This window comes from Anolis carolinensis, chromosome 6, assembly GCF_035594765.1.
Source record: "Anolis carolinensis isolate JA03-04 chromosome 6, rAnoCar3.1.pri, whole genome shotgun sequence".
In the NCBI taxonomy this organism is placed as follows: Eukaryota; Metazoa; Chordata; class Lepidosauria; order Squamata; family Dactyloidae; genus Anolis; species Anolis carolinensis.
Window position 1 is genome coordinate 106,290,165 of NC_085846.1, and position 20,879 is coordinate 106,311,043.

The following is a 20,879-nucleotide window of genomic DNA, read 5'->3' on the forward strand; positions in this document are numbered from 1 at the left end:
AAACTTTTTTTAAAAAAAATTAAAATTACAACTTCATGAATCTCTCACGCAGCACAATTCCAAACCAATTTCCCAAACTGTGACTTTATCTCTCTTGCCTACTTATCACATTAATGTTCACAGGGAGGTGAAGAGAAGGGCCTCAGGTTTGTGTCAATTGTAAGAATAAGTTTGCATTTCTTGCTAATAGCATGCCTCTGCCTCACAGGTGTGACACAACTATCTTTGACACCTTTGTGCTTTTAAGCCCATTCACCTAACCTAGAATCCAATACTGCTATTTCCAATACTCTAGTTTCCACAATTTTCTGTCAAATAAAGGGAATGATGTCTTTCTGTGGAGCCAATGCAAGATACTTTGCTACCTTAAGCAGAACACCAAAGGAGTTCTCTCCTTGTGTTTGCAATAATCCTATCAAAAGTCTAACTTCACCATTCAGAGAGGAGTCCCCGGTGGTGTAGTGGGTTAATGCCTTGTGACTTGAAGGTTGGGTTGCTGACCTGAAGGCTGCCAGGTTCAAATCCAACCCGGGGAGAGTGCGGATGAGCTCCCTCTATCAGCTCCAGCTCCATGTGGGGACATGAGAGAAGCCTCCCACAAGGATGGTAAAAACACACAAAAAAATCCGGGTGTCCCCTGGTCAACGTCCTTGCAGACGGCCAATTCTCTCACACCAGAAGCGGCTTGCAGTTTCTCAAGTCGCTCCTGACACACACAAAAAAAACATTCAGAGAACATTTTTTACTGTTGCTTCATGTGCCAAAGGGATGCCTTGGGGGAGTCCCAGTAGTAGTGTGATGTGTCAAAGCAACATTGACCTTTATGTGGGGCAAAATTTAACATTGCATGCGTCTCTTTGTGATGAAGACTAGTTAATTAGTGATTATTGGTGAATATTTATGTGGCAACTTTACATGCACATATAAGGCAACTTAACATCAATATATCTGATCAAAGAAGGAAATAAAGAAGGAAAACATCTCTGCAGTGGGGCCTTTGGTGAGTAAAAACAGATTTAGGTAAAGCTAAAGGTTCTCCTCTGACATTACTTCTAGTTGTGTCCTACTCTGGGAGTTGGTGCTTATCTCCATTTCTAAGCCAAAGGGCCAGTGTTATCCATAGACACCTCCCAGGTCATGTGGCTGGCATGACTGCATAGAGTTCTGTTACCTTCCCACCAGAGTAGTACCTATTGATCTACTCACATTTACATCTTTTCAAATTGCTAGGTTTGGCAGAAGCTGGGGCTAATAGCGAGAGCTCACACCGCTCCTCAAGTTTGAACTGCCAACCTTTTCCTTTGTTGGCCAAATGCTGTATTGTAGATCATTGGTCCCATGAACCTTGATCTTCTGTCTACAGGTGAAGTGAAAGATACTGTTTCTTTCACTAGTATTCAAGAAAGATTCAACTCCCAAACTGGATGACTTCTGTAGGTTCGTGATTTTTAGTGGGAAGGAAGAGCATCTTGTCATTCAACTAAGGAAGCAAAATTTATTGGTTGGTCTTCTCAGTTGCAATACTGGTAGTTCTTGGGTTTGGGAGTACAGGTCCCACATGAAAGTAAAAACCCATGAAATAAATAAATGCCCCTTTTTATTTGAGAGAACATCTCTCTAGGGACGTCTTCACATTGATGAAGTCCTCCGGATTGATTCACTAGCCTCTATGGCAAATCTGGGTGTCAAACAGCACTTCTGACACTCTGCACCCCGTCTCGCCAGCAGCTGACACTTCCCCATCACATGTGGGGAAATGTTGCCACATGGCTTTCCCCCATTGTTCCAAATGCAATACAGGGAGGCTCTCATGTTGGCAGCGCAGCATCCTGCAATGCTTCTGCCCCAATTGAGTCATGGAGCCCCACTGGAAGTGTGATGGGCAGCTTGGGGCTCCATGGGTCAACTGGGGTAGAAGCATCCTAGGATGCTGAAATGTCTATGCATGATGAGGTTGCAGGACAGAGTTTCTCAAATTGTGCTCCTCCAGATATTTTGGGCTTCAGCTTCCACGGTTCCTAAAAACTGGTACACTGTCTGGGATTTCTAAGAGCTGAAGTCCAAAACACCTGGAGGAGCACAATCTGGAAAACACTGCTCTAGGCATGTCTAGTTCCTTCTAATGTTTAGTTGGAATTTCCTAACCTGGAATTTCAAATCCATTACACCTGGTCTTATTCTCTGGGACAACAGAGAATAGAGTTGCCCCTTCTCTCCATGATAACCCTTTATTTTATTTATTTATTTATTTATTTATTTATTTTAATATAAGTATTTATATTCCGCCCTTCTCACCCCGAAGGGGACTAAGGGCGAATCACATTGACACATATAAGGCAAACATTCAATGCCATATAACATAGAACAGAGACAGAGACAGACGCAGAGGCAATTGAAACCTTCTCCAGCTTCCTTCTTTCTGAGGGTATGCTTGATTCCGGCCACAGGGGGAGCAGCTGCTTCATCATCCACTGCGATGACACTTCCTCATTCCAATGGCGGCTGGGTGATTTTTATGGTGTCGTAAATTAGCATCCCCACATATAAGTGGTACCTAAATTTCCTACTTGATAGATGCAACTATCTTTCGGGTTGCTTAGGTCAACAACGAGCAGGGGCTATATTTTATTTTTAATTAGCAGGTGCTCACCCCGACACGGGCTGGCCTCGACCTCATGGCCTCTTAGTCAGAGTGATTTATTGCAGCTGGCTGCTAACCAGCCTGCGCCACAGCCCAGCCCCTTGAAATACGCAAAGAGTGTAGCCATTTCTTCTCTTAGTCTTCTCTTCACCAAGCTGAATGTGACCATCTACTTAAAGGTTTCCTCAAAATTTTGGTTCTCCATACTTTTTATCATTGTTGTTGCCCTACTCTGAGCCTACCCAGCTTGCCTATATCCTTTTTAAAACCCAGCACCCGGATCTGAACATGTTATACCAGATGATGCCAGATTAGCACATAGCATCAGGGAAGTTATCGTTTTATAAAGTCTTTAACTTGTTCTACCAAAGAGTGCTGGTGTTTCATCAAACTACAAACCCTAGAAATCCATAACATTGAGCCATGTCAGGTAAAAGAGTATCAAACTCCAATAATTCTACAGTATAGCTTCACCCTCTTTCTTGTCAATAGCAGGAACAATTGTGAGCAATTTGTAATCCCAGAGTAGTGTTTAAAGCACTCTGGATCTGTTGGAATGCAACTTCTAGAAGACCCCACATTCATATTTTAAAATGTCAAATGATTCTATCCCAGATATAAAGAAATTTTCAATTTGCAGTAAATTCTTAAGAAAAATAAGCTAAAATAAAATTGTCATCTGAGCATAGATCAGTGGCCAGCTTTGTTGTAGTTTTAATTGGAAAAAATGTTAACCCTGGGTTGAGAGTCAGCACACATTCACACTTCCGCCAACTGTAACTTGACATAAGTCATCGAGGTCACCCTGGGAACAGAGCAACAGAAGAGAAAAATCTGATTCCGATTTTATTACTTGTACTACCACAGGTTATGACACAGTGCTGAAAGCTTAGGAACATGTTTTAATTTTATTTCCCTTTGTAAGGAGTGAATCAAGACAGTACAATAGAGGAAGCATGAAGTACGACACAGAATTCAAAAGGAAAACGAGACTTAAAGTACATAAATACCTTTCAGTTTAGGCAAGTTCAAACTAATTTTATAAACTGTTCACCCAGCTCCATTTTCTGTTTCCCATCTCATTTTCTCTTCTAGCTAAAAACAAATACAGGAAATACCAGTAGACCTTGAAAAACACATTAAAATCGTGAGGATAGTTCATCCTTCTTTCAATATATCTGTGCTAAATTGAAACAATGCTATATTTCCAAAGTTTTAAGAAACAAAATATGACATCAAATATGAACTTTAAAAAAAATAAAACACTGGAATTACCTTGGTTTATTTTCAAAAGTTTATGCCGAAAGGAACACTCTAACCTTCTATGTAAAGAGCTCTTATCAATAGTTTATTCCAAATATTCACTGACACCATGTCTGCGATATTATGTATTGGGCTGGGTTTTTAAAAGATATACTAATAAAAAATTCAGTTTGTGAATAGGAGATGAATGGTAATTTTTATTTTCAGTTCAAATATATGTTAACTTTAAATTGGAATTGTTGCTGTTGCTGTTGTTAATCATCATCTCCAAAAGACAGTTCAAGATATGGTATATTCAGGAAATACCAGTCTTAGCTTTAACTCAGTGGTGTTGAACATGCTTTGCTTTCAATCTATATCCAAAGCAAACTGCAACGTTGAACCCATGTAAGCTGTTGGGCTGGTTGTGAGATGGAAATGAATATACTGTTTACATGACCATCCCATATTCCCCAGACTAGGGCTGTCCAGGGACACAGGATGGTCTTCATTATTTCCTCCTGCTCTCATCACAGTGGTGGCCGGTGGGTGCAAGATGGCTAATGTCCATCACATGTCACCTGTAATAACATTGGCCTGAGTCACAAGGGTGATTGGAGAAGGAAGGGGTGAAAGGAGAGAACAATTCCTTCCCTCCCCTGTGTCACCCTAACACTCCAGCTGATGTCATTCCAAGTGATGAACAACCAATACTACCACAATGACAAAGGAGGGTTGACAGTAAGAATGGCTGTCCATGGCTGCCAATCAAAACCATTGTGGGGCCAGTTTAAATTCACTACTCCAGATTGGCCTCTAGTTCAAGGGACGTGTACAGCCACGCCAAGTAAGGCTGGGAAAGAACCTGTGAGATCCCACATTTCTACTGCTAGTTAGTGTAACATACTGCTGGAATTAATTGAATGCAAACTACTTTTTGCACTTTGGACTCATTTGCATCAATTAAAATAAGTGAAGACAAAAGGGGGAAGTGGGAGGAGAAAGAAACTAGGAAGTGTTTAAAGCTGCTAAACAACCAGATGGCAGAGGATTAACTGGGCATGTCCCTGCCACATTGGTACAGATGAAAGGTATGGTGTAAACCAGTGGTGTCCAACCTTTGATTCTCCAAATGTTTGGACTCACAGAGGCCCTAGCCAGCTTGTCCAATGGTAAGGAAATCTGGGAGCTGAAGTCCAAAACACATGGAGGATCAAACATTGGACATCATGGATATAAACAGTTCTGTGGTCAGTGAATCTGTGGTTTAACATGTTATATATTAAAATAATGTTCTGGCTATATTTCATTTTCATAATCAATATAATCTCATTGAGAATTTGATGATGCCTTCTTAGCACAGTGCATCTGCAGCTCTAGTATGCAAAATCAAAAGGAAGGGGATGTAGTTGAGGCAATATGCATAACTGAAAGGCAGGAATAAAATTTGAGTCATTGGTCTTCCAACCTGAAAATCTATTTCTCATTTTTAATCTTTATTAATTATTATAGCTGCCTGGAAAAAGGTGTTTCCACTCTTATTCATTCCTGCAAGACTGCTAAAACCAGGGTTCTTTTATAGGCCATGCGTACTTGAGAAAATTTATTGTTCCTGCATATTGTTTTGAAGCTGGATAATGTCTTTTGTTAAGATTAACCATAATATTTTGCATAATTCCAATTTTAATGAAAAATAGCCGTTTATACTGATTTCATTTGACTTGTTCAATTCCAGCTTTAGAACTCATTAAAATGTAAATGATAGCAATGGACAAATCATTCAATTTATGCTTTTATCGGGGATTTAAAAAATAATAACCTGAAATTCACATTTGGGTGGCTGTGGACTTCATCACACAAGGAATTTTTAGTGTCCTAGGATGCTTTGCCCCAGTTGAGCAACGGAGCCCATGCCTCCCATCTCACGACATAGCCTCACTTCCGGTGGGGCTCCATTGCTCAACTGAGACAGAAGCATCATTGGATGCTACGTCAGCAACACAGTAGCCTCCTCGTGTTCCATTAGGAACAATGGAGCTACCACGGACAGAAGCTGCACAACGATGTTCCTCCATTATGATGGGAAAGAGTCACTGTTGGCCAGGCAGGGTGTGAGGCTCCAGGATTGCTCCTCTGCCCCACCGATTCCCACAAAGGCTGGCGAATCAGCACAAGGGACCTCATCAACGTGATGTGGTTTTGTCATAACATCAAAGACCAAGTGATGTTTTAGTAAAAATCCTGCTGTGGAAACAACTCAAAATATGTTATATATAAAGAAAGAATGCCTTACAAAGTGAAATATGCCATTAAATGTTATTTGGGGTAATTTTCTTGTTTCGACAGTAATCTCACTATGGTTATAATGTGCTTCTTTACACCCAACCCAAAGAAATTACTGTACAACATAGTTTGTACAATACACAAGCCCACCTCCCACCATCATAATTGTGAACCCTGTCAAGTTGGGAATTCTCTCTCCTTCTAAAGGTAAAGGTTTCCCCTGACTTTAAGTCCAGTCATGTCTGACTCTGGGGGTTGGTGCTCATCTCCATTTCTAAGCCGAAGAGTTGTCCATAGACATCTCCAAGGTCATGTGGCCGGCATGACTGCATGGAACGCCGTTACCTTCCCGCCGGAGCGGTACCTATTGATCTACTCACATTGGCATGTTTTCGAACTGCTAGGTTGGCTGAAGCTTGAGCAACAGTGGGCGCTCATTCCACTCCCGGGATTTGAACCTGAGACCTTTTGGTTTGTTCCAATCTATGGATTCACAACATTTGGAATGATGCATATAAATTTGGTTGCCTCACAGAAAGATTGTAAAGTACTTTATGACATGTGAGACTATTGGTTTAGGTTTGGGAGCAGTTGAGCTACCTTCCAAGCCCCACTTAGATATGCCAATGGAAATCTGGATTTTTTTTTTCTTTAAAAGGATATCATAGAACTCGAAAGGGGCAATATATTGAAAATGTCTAAGGATTGAAATATTTTCCCCATGAGTCAAAGCTAAAACATTTGGCAGATCTTTTAAGTGGAGAAGTGAGTTTAAAGGTTTATAAAACTGATGGATGATATGGGAAAGGGGAAGAAAAATGGTTTTTTCCCTGTCCCGTAATGCTAGACCACCAAACACTCAATAAATTTGGTGGTAGATTCAGGACAGATGTAAGTGGTGGAGCTCACTGCGACATAATATGCTGATTATTGCTATAGTCATTATTAGCTTTCAAAAAGATTAAGGAACAATCTGAAGAATATGTCAATGAGTATTCATCATGATAGTTAACTTGACCTTCAGAGCACAAGGGCCTCTGAATTATAGATGCAGGGCACAAGCAAAGTACTACCTCTTGTTTTTATGTTCTACCTTTGCGTTTTCAAAGTTAGAAGCACAGAATCAGATGGTTCTTTGTTCTGATCCAGCACATCCTTTTAGATAATCACAGTGAACAATTTGTTAGTATAAGTTCTCTAGTGATAAATTGCCCTTGAGGATCTTAGTGTACATTTATACCAAACTGGTCTGGGGCTTTGGAAAAAGTTATTAAGTGTAGCTGAAATATTTGCAGTACAGACCAGCACACTCCCATTTTTTTCTCATCCCAAGGTACTCATTTACTATTTAATCCATCTCACCATCCCATCCATCACACAAATGAAATGTGGAACAGCCCCATGTTTCTTCAAGAGGCTATTAGCCTGCTAAAGCAAGTATTTGAGACTTGATTAGATTAAGTAAGTAGACATGGACTTCACATTACAAATGTACTTTCCATTTAATTTATAGCTCAAATGACACAAAATCTGATGAACCATAATCAGTGATAAAGTGACACCTCAGTATTGCCAGTCCCAATATATTAAGGTCACTAACACAGTGCAGTGAAGTTGCAGTGTCATAATTCTCAACTGAAACTTCTTCGCCAGAGATTTGCAAAAAGCACTGGCTGCTCTTAGCAGAGACTGTATTTTATATTTGTTCCCTGCTTTTACATAAAGTATTTTGTTTTATATTTTTAAAGGAAATCTGTAAGCTAAAGGTAAAGGTTTCCCCTGACTAGGATTTCATTCCCATAATTTATTTATTTATTTACAGTATTTATATTCCGCCCTTCTCACCCCGAAGGGGACTCAGGGCTGATCACATTACACATATAAGGCAAACATTCAATGCCTTAACACAGAACAAAGACAGAGACAAACACGGGGCTCCGAGCTGGCCTCGAACTCATGACCTCCTGATCAGAATGATTCATTGCAGCTGGCTGCAGCTGGTTGCTCAACAGCCTGCGCCACAGCCCGGCCCTTTGAGTTACCCTGCATTGGTTGCACACTCTCAACACCAGAAAACCCTATGGTATGGTCACCCTATGGAGTCCATGAGTCAGAAATGTAATGACACACAACTACTACAATTGATATATTTATAAAATTCACCTATAGCAGCCACCAGTTCAAACTGATCTGTTTCTTAAATAGTATTATCCTGCCTCTTGGGAGGTGATTGGTCCATGTATATACCACTAAAATCTGTAGGTTCTTGGATAGGTATAGGAAAATACTGTATGTGATCCACAGCTGCTAATCATATTTATTTATTTTAGCAATGAAAAAGAAGCTACTTAAAACAGAAAAGTAAAAAAAGTCTTATAGATGTAATAATGGTACCTAATGGTTTTGGGGAAATGTATATAACTCTAATTACATTTAATGGTACAGTAGAGTCTTACTTATCCAAGCTAAACGGGCCGGCAGAAGCTTGGATAAGCGAATATCTTGGATAATAAGGAGGGATTAAGGAAAAGCCTATTAAACATCAAATTAGGTTATGATTTTACAAATTAAACACCAAAACATCATGTTATACAACAAATTTGACAGAAAAAGTAGTTCAATACACTGTAATGTTATGTTGTAATTACTGTATTTACGAATTTAGCACCAAAATATCACGATGTATTGAAAACATTGACTACAAAAATGGCTTGGATAATCCAGAACCTTGGATAAGTGAGGCTTGGATGAGTGAGACTCTACTGTAATTCCTTAAGTGTCATTTCTTAATGCATATGTTTTCCATCTATACTTTAGCAATCAAAATAGAGTCAAGGACATGTCATAAATCCAACATCTTTTTCTTTATAGGAGAACAGTGAGGTTAGATGAGGACAGCTTCCTGCAATTGCCTCCCTGAATTGTTGTATTAATAGAATAACAAAGTCAGCCCTTTGCAGTTGTGGAACCTGCAATTTCACAGTTTAAAAGGTTACATGTGTTGTCGGTATAGTGCCCTTAATGGGTACTATGCTGAAAGAAATCCACTCCATTAAATGGAAGCACAGTCTTTTAATTCCCTTTGGTGCCAGCCGTTCACTTATCACTATCTTGCAGCATCCTCCATCCCAAATCAAATCTGCCAGATGCTTAGAGTCACAGTTGCATTTAATTTAGTTTCTAAGAGAATCACCCCAATGTCCTTTCCTAGCCTGAAATGGGTTATTTTCAGGCTGTACTGGGCAGCAGATTTTTTTCCCCTTTTGACAAGGAAGGGCAGCCAGTTAGGAACCAACAGCCAAATCTGTGAAATTCAGCCCCACACAACACTGCTTTTTGGACTCGTTGCCTTGTTATAATGCTTCAGTGATTGCAGAAGCCACAACAACAGCATTTGCTGGTAAGTTTCTAAAGTCTAGATAGCAATATGATACCCACTTGGCTTCTGTATTTTCCGGCCCTTGTTCTCACTATCAATAGTGAACATGTTTACTTTCCCCAGATATTGTGCACCATTTTGTCCTATTTCTACATCCCGATTTTCATGCCACTGACTACTTTGTTCCATTTTGTGTATCTTTACCAGTTTTCCCAGCTATTACTTCTTCATCTCATGCACCACATTTTTTCCAGAATATCCTTCTTGATAAGCCTCTTGTTGCCACAGTTATTCGTCTACTTTGTTCCCTCCTCCCTGATATCCTTATAACCCCTTTCTCATTTGTTTGGGTTTCTCTTTCTTAGGGTGCTGTCAACATAGCACTTCTCCACTATAGCTTTGATATCTCCTCCATCTCCTGGTCCTAGTCTTCACCTTGATTTCATTCCAGCCACATTAGCAGGGTCCCCTTCCTTTGCAAAAGCTGAACTATACAGTTCGTTGGCCCCTTAAACTGATGCATTTTTTGTGCTATTTCACCAATTGCCATTGAAGAAATTTTACTTTCCCAAGTGGAAAAAGGTTTGGGTTTTGACACATTCAAGATAAACCAACATAAAAAGGAGGGCAAGTGAGAGGTATCACAGAAATATATAAGGAAAGGTAAACCAAAACTAACAGAGATCCTGAACTGATGTGTAAATTCCTCTAATAAGAGTAATGTTTCTTTTTCCCAACAGCGGAGAATTCAGGGTGGGTGCACACCCTGCTCCCCCGGATTTCCCAGCGGTTACAGGGGCGTTGTAACACCCAGTTTGCCACATGGTTGGAGGCAACAGACAACCGGCTCTCCATGCAGTTTGAGCCACCACGTGGTAAGCTTTTAAAGACAAGCACCATATAATAGAATGTACCTCACTCTCTATGTAATAGTCACTTCATGTGAAAAAGACCGTAAACAGTTATCTTCTTTTTAAAAGAAAATTCAAGAAGAATTTTGAAGCAGGGATTGAATTCCTGTTCTTGTAGGAGCAAAACTCGGCTTCTATTCATTTAATTTGATTATTTATTACATATATCAATTCCACTTTTCTCCATAAAGCATCCCAGTTTTTTCTCCAAAGCATATGAAAGACCTATGGAGAGGAAGAGTTCAGTTTCTGATTTCTAAAAAGAAACTCAGGTCCCTTGCTCACAGATACACAAAAACATGAAGCCATCCGTTTAGGTCCTTCTCTCCAAGCTACTGTTGGGAACAGAATATGATTTGGCAAGGATTTACGTACTGCTAAATGCTGTCTTAAGATGCAATGATTTATGGGATCTCAGATGCATCTTTTGTGAAAATGTAGAGTGTGCCTGTAAGTGCTATTTGATAGAAAAAGAAAAAAAGTGGTGCACAATTTGCTGGGGAAACTACATAAATTAAAGATAAAGGTGTAGAGAGAAGGAAGGTAATCCTTGCTAATATTAGAGGGGGTTTTTTTCATGTCAGAAGCGACTTGAGAAACGGCAAGTCGCTTCTGGTGTGAGAGTATCAACCATCTGCAAGGACATTCATTGTCCAGGAGATGCCTGGATGTTTTACCATTCTGTGGGAGGCTCATGTCCCCGCATGGTAAGCTGGAGCTGACAGATGGGAGCTTACCCCATTTCCCGGATTTAAACTTTCAACCTTTTGGTCAGCAGTCCTGCCGACACAAGGGTTTCGCCCATTGCACCACGAGGGGCTCCAGTATTAGGTTGAACTCTGTTAGATGAGGAGATTCAAATATCCTTGCAAGTAAAACATCTGTGGAAATTTTCTTCAGTAATTAGGCTAACCTTGAATGTACACAAGGGCCAAAAATCTTTAGCAAACATCATGACTGCAGCTTTGCATGATGCGGAGAGACCAGAGCTCATAGGAAATGCTTTTTTTTTTTTTACATGAAAATATCCAAGTTTAATCCCTGGCCTGTGTTTTTTAAGGCCCATGTGACAGGTGATAAAAATGATCTGTCAGAAAATTTTCTGCTGGAAGACCTGACTGTAGTAACTGGTGACAAGTAATACTGTGCTGTTAGTTCACCACCAAAGCTGCTAACAGAATCTTGAACTCTGAGTTCAGATGTTCTGAAACCTGTACTAGAATAGATGATCCTGTGAAGCTTGTGACTTTTCTCTTAAGAGATGGATCTGGAAAGAGAGAAACAGGACCAGTAGGTTGTGAGGTCTGTGCTTGGGGATTAGATGCACCTGTTTTCCCTTATTACATGGTCTGGCTCCCCAGTTAGGTTTTAGTGCCCTGCAAGACCTTGGGATAATGAGCTTTCTCCAGCATCAGGTTTGCCAAATTCAGTCTGTAGTTTTGATGTATGAGGATGAAAAACATTAAGGAAATTATACACAGAAGCACGGCGTTTGGCATGGGCTGCTTCTTTCCCCACAATTGATTTGCTGTGGTGTCTTGTAATTTATTCATGCAAGGAAACAATGATGGATGGTGTAAATTATTCTTCTTTTTCCCTTTTGACTTAAATAATAATTGCCAATATCTCAGAACTGCATGGAAATATAGGGGGAAGACAGTATTCACAAACTGTTTTAAATGGGGGTGTTTGGTGGTTGCTGTTATCCCCCACATTTTCCTTCAAGGGACAATGACATTTTAGAAAAAGTTTCCCCCTGATATTAAGTGACATTGCAATAGATTTTAACAGAACATTTAGTGCCAAAGGCCAAAATGACATGGAAATAATAAGCATAGGTTCCTATACAACGAAAAAGGAGCAACTCAACATGTCTGGGAGATGTAAATAAAAATATTTCCCCTTTTTTATTTTGGGGTTTATGCTTTTTAATATCCAAGGAGTGCTGGTGATGGAGGCTTATTTGTTTCTTCTCTTTTTACAATGTTTCGCTGTTCTCATATGTTCAGTAAGGGATTGTGGAGGTATCTACAATTTAAATTGCATTATGTAAATGGGCACCCACAACTACAATATTTGCCCTTCTTTCCAACTCATACTTTATTGCAATGTTATCATGCTGCTATGATGCTGAAAGTCTGCATTTATCCTTCACTGTCTTAATGTGGATGTTGCTAAAACAATATTCCAGCTAGATAGAGCACAAGGAGGAAACCTAAGAGCAGAAGAGGAGTAAAAATACTTTGTGAAATGAATATTCATTCATTTCTTAACTGAGGTACACCTCTCTATATATTTCACTTCCAGATAATATAGTACGACCTACTTATCTGAAAATTCAACTACTACAGTTGCACTTATACATGGTTCATAAAATGTTCACACACCACCAGAAGTGTTTGTGGGCCTCTCTGGATCCTCAGGTGCCATGGTATGCTTCTAGAACAGGCCTGGGCAAACTTTGGCCCTCCAGGTTTTTTGGACTTCAACTCCCACAATTGTGGGAGTTGAAGTCCAAAACGCCTGGATAGCCAAAGTTTGCCCAGGCCTGGTCTAGACCAAATACTGTCAAAATAAAGCTCAGATATCCATGATTTCAGTTATCTATGGGGGGGTCTTGAAATGTCTTCCCTGCAGATATAGGGGTCATACTATATTTCATACATCTGATGAAAAGGACTGATGCATACATAAGCTTATGCCACAACACAACATTTTAGTTGTTAAAGGTGCCACTGCTGGTTTTTCCATAACAGGCTAGCATGCAGCCTTTAGAAACTGTTTATTCTTCCCCTTTGGTAATATCCTCACCTTGTTAAACCTGATTGGCTGTGTCAGGTTGTAATATCATTCCTCCAACTACATTCACTGAGTCTTCACAGTGCCTTAAGTTATATTTGGACTATTTTCAGCAAGGTGATCACAAGCTTTGGGAGCCTGACATGACAGAACTGGGGAAAGTGACTTTTCTGGACTACAAATCCCAGATTTTCCTGTGCAACATGGTCACTAGGATCCTGGGAATTGCAGTCCCGTCTCTTAGCAACATTCCAAAATGAAAAATAGCAGCAAGAGCCTACTTATAGTTGTGCCGTTATGCTTTCATCATTACATATCGCAGCGCTAATGCAAGTGGACTTTTCCCTCGCTCTCCCTTTCTTCTTGCACTGCTGGCATCTTGCGTCTAAGTATTGTGCTCCCACCCGCCACAACTTTGCTCCAGTCTGTTGCTGGTGCTAATGTTTAGTGACAGTTACTCAGTGCTAATGATCACCTTTGGGGATTTTTTCAGAGCGCTTGCCTCTTGCTGGTCACTGGTGAAATGTAATCAATAAATCTGCCAGCCAAGCTTTTCATGTTGCCTTTTCTCTTGGAACTAAAGGAACACCACTATTACTGATTTGTGACAGAGTCCCCTTTAACGGCCAAAGTAGTCACCCTATGGGAATCTAGCCAGTCCAATTGATCTGCAAAACCCACTAGCAAACCAGAAATGAATGGATGGGGAAACAAGAAGTATTACTCACCACAGATAAATAATCCCATGATACATGAGCCTTGTCTCAAATAATACACAAAGGAAAAGTGAAGCAGGGGAATAATTTTAGTTGCAATCTTTCTTTCTTTTTTAAAAAAGTACTTTTTCTCCATCTATGCCTGCTAACTGTTTTAGAGATACAGTGTACTTTTTTGCAATTTCGCACCCCATAATTACATAGCATGTGGGAAAATACCTGCCTACTCAGGTATGTCTTTGATGCAGTCCATGGAAACTCTTGCTACATGAAATTTGCTAATCTTTAAGATGACACATGACTCTTTTGCAGTTTTTGCTCCAGCAAATCAACACATCTGTTATGATAAATGTCTTGACTTTCCCTAAATAATTATCAGAATCATAGCCATCCCATGAGTTTTTATAAAACTAGATGGTGCCTCCACCAGCTCATTCTAGACACAGAAAATGGTCAGACTGGCCACTGAATTGTACTTTAAGCATGAATGAAGAGACAGTTTCTTCTACTGCTCCTAAGAGCACTAAGCCAGCTTGGTAGAGGATAGTCACAGGATGTGGAGTAGAGTATACAGCGTTTCTGCTTTTCAACAAAAGGGAATATCTAGAAGATGCAGCTAGTTCTACTTCCTCTGCCACCACCAGCAGCCTCCAAGTATCTATCTAAAGATCTGATCACATCCCTCCCCCCAGCTGCCCATGCCATTTCGCCAGCAATGCCCCAATCCCCAATATTTGTTGGAATTGTCAGCAAAAGGCACATCAAACTGAAACAGTTGTTGTCCATAGAAGTGAGTGGTAAATCACAAGTTTTGGATGTGGATAACCCACTCATTGGCTACTCCAGCTGAGTAGAACTTGCTAGATAATATAAACTACTGCCTTGCCTCTGTACAAGAAAACCTCTTCTAATCCTATATGGTCATCCTTGCCAAAGCTTTTGGCCTATAGCTTCTAGCATTCTCCAGTAATGTGGTCTGTCACCATGCTGGCCGGGAAATTCCAGAAATTAGAGTTCAAAAAGCAACTTTGCCAACCTCTTATTGTTATTGTTCTTACTACTTCAGTGAACCAACCTTATCTATAGCATTGTGCTTACCATATAGAATAATAATAATAATAATAATAATAATAATAATAATAATAATAATGACAACAACAACAACAACTTTATTCTTATAGCCCGCCTCCATCTCACCAAAGCGACTGGAGTAGCTTACATGGGGCCATGTAAGAATGCATTTTTAGTCATAAGACTTGATAGCAGTCATCTTGTAATTAGTTAATAATATACAATTTCTTTTCTAACTTCATATCCAAATGAAGTAACAAGTCATTTTTGGAGTTTCTTCCCATTGAAAAAAAGGTTATCAAGTATTTGAGTATCTGAGTTTGAGATTTATTCTGCACAATATTTGCACATTGAGTTTTTACTCAGGAAACAGCATTTTCTGCAGAGGAGTGTAGAGTTAATACTGTTTGACACCACTTTTACTGCGATGGCTCTAAGTTATGGAATCCTGGGAGGTGCAGTTTTTCAACGTCTTTAGCTTTGTCTTCCAAGAAACACTGGCGCCTCTCCAAACTACAACTCCCAGGATTCCTGAGCATTTCGCCACAGCAGTTAAAGAAGTGTCAAACTGAATTAATTCTACACTGCAGATGCCCCCAGAATTTTATGTGCAGAAACAAAGTTATCATGCCAACACGATTTTTAAAAAACCAAAGATTATGGTAAGCTTGGCTAATCACCAGTACATTTCCTGAAGCAACAGGAAATGTAACTCTGCCTTCATAAGGAAGTCTACATTTCAGCACATGCTCAGTGGCACACCCGGGGCAAATTACTGGTTTGAGCCATGCATTTGGCACCAGCTTCTTCATTGCATGCATCACATGTTAAATAAAAAGATGAGTAACGCTTTCTTACCTTTAAATTAAAAACCCATGAACACTTTTTATCAGGCGATTAAAATAGACCACTGTGAAGGTTGACATTTATTTTTTAATTAATGGCCAGCATAACTATTCTTTCCAGCTGCCTGCTGCAAGTTAATAAATGATATTAAGTCAATTGCTTTCCCTGAAATGAGTTTGCTGTTTCTGACAAAAATTGTTATTACTTTCTGACAAAGGCTTTATATCTCTTCTACTTCAGTGCAGGGCTTTTACCTTCTGTTTAAAACAAACAAATAAAACAAAATTGATGTTGATCCTGAAGGAAGTAATATATTCTTTGGGTAGTTGTATCTTAATTCACTCTAGTTTTTGATTTTTAAATTCTCTGCAATCTAACAGAAATTTTAGACAACAACATCTCTCTCTCTTTCTCCCCCAAAATCAATTCACTTCCTCACCACATATTAGCAACCATCTTTTCCTGTACATTTCAACCTATGTACTGCAGTCAGCATCAGAAGTCCGGTTCTAGGATCATCAGCTGAGGTCTATCACCATGTAAGGCAGGGTTTTGTTTCTGTTTTTGCACCCACCAGGTGGACCCTCTCTAACAAAATCTGTTTGGTTCCATCCTTAATTTCATTGTATTGCCTGGTTAAAATATGAAGAGTCTTTGGAAAATCTTCACTGGCTGCTGATGTCTCTCTCTCTTTTTTTAAACTGTTTACATAATCTGCTACTCTGCTTTTAAATGGTAAGGGATGCCCACAACCAGTCATAACATCAAGGCAAAATAATTCTTTATAAAGAGTACAATGAGTTGGCAGAACCTGGCCTTTTGGCTACTGTTTCTGGGTGGAGAGATGTAGAGGGCACGTTCCTCCACCCTTCCCATTGTTTTCAAGGGGAGCAAATTACTACACCATTCCTGGCACTGGCACACAATCCCACCAGTATGATGATCATTTGGAGTGAATGACGACTTCAGTGTAGTTATCTTGACTTATAGGGAGAGGTTGATTTGCTCTAGGACCCATTCATTTATCTTTTTAGCAGTCCATGAGATCTGTAGATCTCTACTCGAGCACTCTTTGACAGTGAACGTTAAAGAACTTGTAAAACTACAACTCCTGGATTTATATAGCATTGAGCCATGGCAGTTAAAGGAAGTGTCAAACTGCATTCATTCTACAGTGTAGATACATACTAGTCATCTTCTAATTTCTTGACTTCAGTCTCCATTCTGATTAATGATTGAGACAATGTTTGGAAAATCTTGAAATACTTCAGAAACTTCATCCTCTATTTTAAATTTAGGTAAATGATCTGTAGTCATTATTTTGTTTTCTGAATACTATTTTCTGCACAGAAAATGATATTTTCTGCACAAAACCAGAGGCAATTTGTGCACAGAAAAAGTCCTGCGCTTAAAAAATTCACATTACTCCAGGAATCTTCTTATTGTGGTTTTACAGCGCTCAAATATATGTGTTTTTAAATCAATTTTCAGAATATTTTCCAATAATGTAATAGTAAAGAAGCATATCTCACAGTGCTGAAAAGTGAAGCAGTACTACAAATTGTATTTTAAAACACAATTTAGTTGAAATACACTTATAAAATAGCTGCTGTATTCTGATTTGCTGAACAAATCATGTAGGAAAAAGACACGCTAACATAACTAAGGGATATTTGAATATGAAGGCCAGTTATAGGTAAACACTGCATGTGACTCACACAGCTGCCAGTTAAGATCCAAAATGTCATCTTCAATAAATTTACATTTATTAACTGTTTTATCTTTTAAGTATATTTAAAAATCCGGGTTGTAGTGGTTTCTAAAATATGACATCTGGAGTTGGAAAAGAACAAAGCATTCAGTGTATTTCTCCATTATTAAATATATAATATTTTAGTTATTCCCCCACCACCACCTCACTTTAATTCCTTACCTGGCAGAGCTGTCCTTTTTGTGAATTTATGGCACATTTCTAGGCCTCTGGGTAGAAATGTCCTTGTGTTTCTCTGGGGAATAATTGGTATGGAGGTAAACATTAGCTGCTCTGCTTGGGGTGTTTCTGAGCAACACCAGAATAAATGTTCAGGGACTAGAGTGCAGGCATATGATTGGCAGGTCTATTACCGCTGCCCTGTGCTCCGTCCTGTATTTCTTTTTATTAGTAATTACAATCTGGGGACTTGGGCTTCGGAACATTGGGCAGGCGACCTAACGACATTAATGAGATGGTTGTCAATAATAATCACCAGGATTTTATTTGGGACCATACTCCCCAGAACCCAAGCCCAGAACCTGTGTTCAGTGCAAAAATGTGTCTCTTGACTACAAGGAAATGGACAATGCAACATTAGCATGCCTTTGAGATGCTGCTCTGTAAGTGGAAGATATAGGGAGAGGAATACTCATTATCCATTGAATGCTTGATTTATTTTGATTTTTTAAATCTATAACCTACCTTTTTCCTAGTATGGAAGCAAGGCAGCTGCAGTTAAAACAAGGAGGGGAGGTATTTAGATGAGAGGTCATGACTTCCAGAACATGGGCCTTGTCATAGAGGAAGTACTATAAGTACAGTAAGATACCTGCACCTGGATCATGGTTACGTAAAACTGAGGATATAATTGAATGCCATGAAATTACCTCACCGCCAGTTCCAGAATACCAAAGAGTATTGTTAGAAAGGTATCCTCCCTAGGAATTTACTGGGTGTTTCAGTGCAACCCTACTTTCAGGAGAAGTATTCAATAAAACCATCTGGAGGACCTCCCAAATTCCCAAAGGCACCATTTTCTTTCCAGGTGGGATAAGCGAAACTCTTGATATAGGTCCCATGGTTATGTATGTAGTTACAAACAACTTGGCTTCAATTCCCTTCCCCAATATTGAAGGCATAACCTAGTTATGTTATTAGTGTAAACCTGTTGAGAGATAACTCAATCGCTTTGTGGTGTAACTGTACATTTTTAGAGTTACTTTTATAATCACAGAATCCTAAAATGATGGAGGAGGAATTCCACCTTGCTGAAGTTCTGGTGTGTGTTATGTGTTATGGTGCAGCTTTGCACACTGTTTTGGGTGTCAGCGCAACAATGAGGGAATGAGTAGAGATTTATATCACAGGAAAGCAACTCATATCATTTGTATTAAATTATTTTAGCAACTGAAAAGAAATTACTTGAAAAATGGGAGGAAAGACTTACAGGTATAATAATGGTATCTAATGGCTAGGAGCAGGGCATACATATAACTCTTAGTCATTAAAGTTATTTCCCCATGCTTTGGCTGAATCCTGGGCAGCTATGGAATAAGATCCAGAAGCAGAGAACCAAGAAAGCAAACCAGGAGTCAGGATCAGTAGAGGTTTCCATGCAAAATCTCAGTTGATGTAGATGCTTTTATAGCATTTGTTGTCAAGGAGGAGAGCCAGTGTTTTGTCTGAGTGAGCAAGATCACTCAAGTACAGTAGAGTCTCACTTATTCAACGTAAACGGGCCAGCAGAATGTTAGATAAGCGAATATGTTGGATAATAAGGAGAGATTAAGGAAAAGCCTATTAAACATCAAATTAGGTTATGATTTTACAAATTAAGCAGCAAAACATGTTATACAACAAATTTGACAGAAAAAGTAGTTCAATATGCAGTAATTCTATGTAGTAATTACTGTATTTACGAATTTAGCACCAAAATATCACGATTTATTGAAAACATTGACTACAAAAATGCGTTGGATTATCCAGAACGTTGGATAAGCGAGTGTTGGATAAGTGAGACTCTACTGTATTGGCAAATGTTTTATAGGGTTTTATACTCCATGCTCCTGAATATAACCTTGATTGTTCACCATATTAGATGGCTGAACACAAAACATAACACCCTTTTGTACAATATGGTTACTTCCTAATAGTCCATGGTGATCAATAGATGTTTCTAAAACTAATTGAAGATCACATAGTCCCTTTTGCATAGCATAGATAGCTCATGCCTACTCAGGGCACAATTGAAAACTGTTGGCTATAAGAATGGGCACTTCTTTAGTTTTTGGAGAACAAATGCTGCCACAATCAGTATTATCTCTTTAGGAACCTGCCCTGTTTACTTTATTTCATTTAAAAAAAATGATATCTTCCCTTAAAGGAAATGATCCTGTCATAGCTACCCCTTGAATTTCCTATTGTTTGATGAAGTACAGATAAGAATGCCTTGCAGACTCTCTTCAAATCTACATACTGACAGGGACAAAAAAAATAATAGTATCAACGTTTCTCTAAGGCTAACTTTTAGTTTGCAGCTGTCCTGTTTCTTTGTATGATTTTCTAAGTTGCATTGTGGTCAGTGGTATTTTGGCATGTATAATATATTAATGGGTTGCAGCCTTGTAGCCTCAGCCTTTGACCACAAGTAGAGAAATTCAGGACAAAGTGAAGTCACTTCCCATACTTAGCTCAACCCCATTGTATTGGGAGACATTGAACTCTGGAGCATTTTCACAGCAGGGACATTTTTGCCCCTGCAATCCAGAAGCCTAATGGAGTGAATTAAGAATAGCAAGGAAACTCCTTGCTTTTCTGTAGGTTTTGTCAGGAATAAGTATCATTACTTGAAAAAGTGGCGCTAGCAGTTAGCATTCAGTGATAGCGGGAACTTTGTTACAAATGGGTATCATTTTGCCACAAAAATGTGAGAACTCAGTCATCTTCTAAGAGCCTGCTGGGTCCATTTAAGACCAGCATCTGAACATCATCTGCCCACCAATATACTGCGACGTATTAATCTTTTTTTACTGCTTTGCTGCTTGATTTGTGGTTCTCATTTCTCTAGCCCAAAGGCTATGGTTTTCTAAAGTGACGGTTACACTCAGATCCTTACAGGGAGCAAAATTACATACATAATACATTTATGGATTCCTTTTAGTTACTCCGTAATGGATTCCGTATTATGGATTTCTCCCAAGCCTAAAGAATTTGGCAAGAAAAGAAGCATTAGGATTTT

General features: G+C 39.3%; 1 protein-coding gene across 2 annotated transcripts in view; it reads left to right on the top strand.

Annotated features, from left to right (window-relative positions):
* Nucleotides 1–20,879, top strand: part of adarb2 (adenosine deaminase RNA specific B2 (inactive)) — a 396,595-nt gene that overhangs the window by 111,493 nt on the left and 264,223 nt on the right. Inside the window, exon 2 of one of the 2 annotated variants that reach the window (XM_008112320.3) lies at nt 10,286–10,420. The exons of the other annotated variant lie outside the window; for it this stretch is intronic. Within the exon in view, the coding sequence (XP_008110527.2) occupies nt 10,286–10,420 (135 nt within the window). The remainder of the gene's footprint in view (nt 1–10,285; nt 10,421–20,879) is intronic. 2 annotated transcript variants of the gene reach the window in all.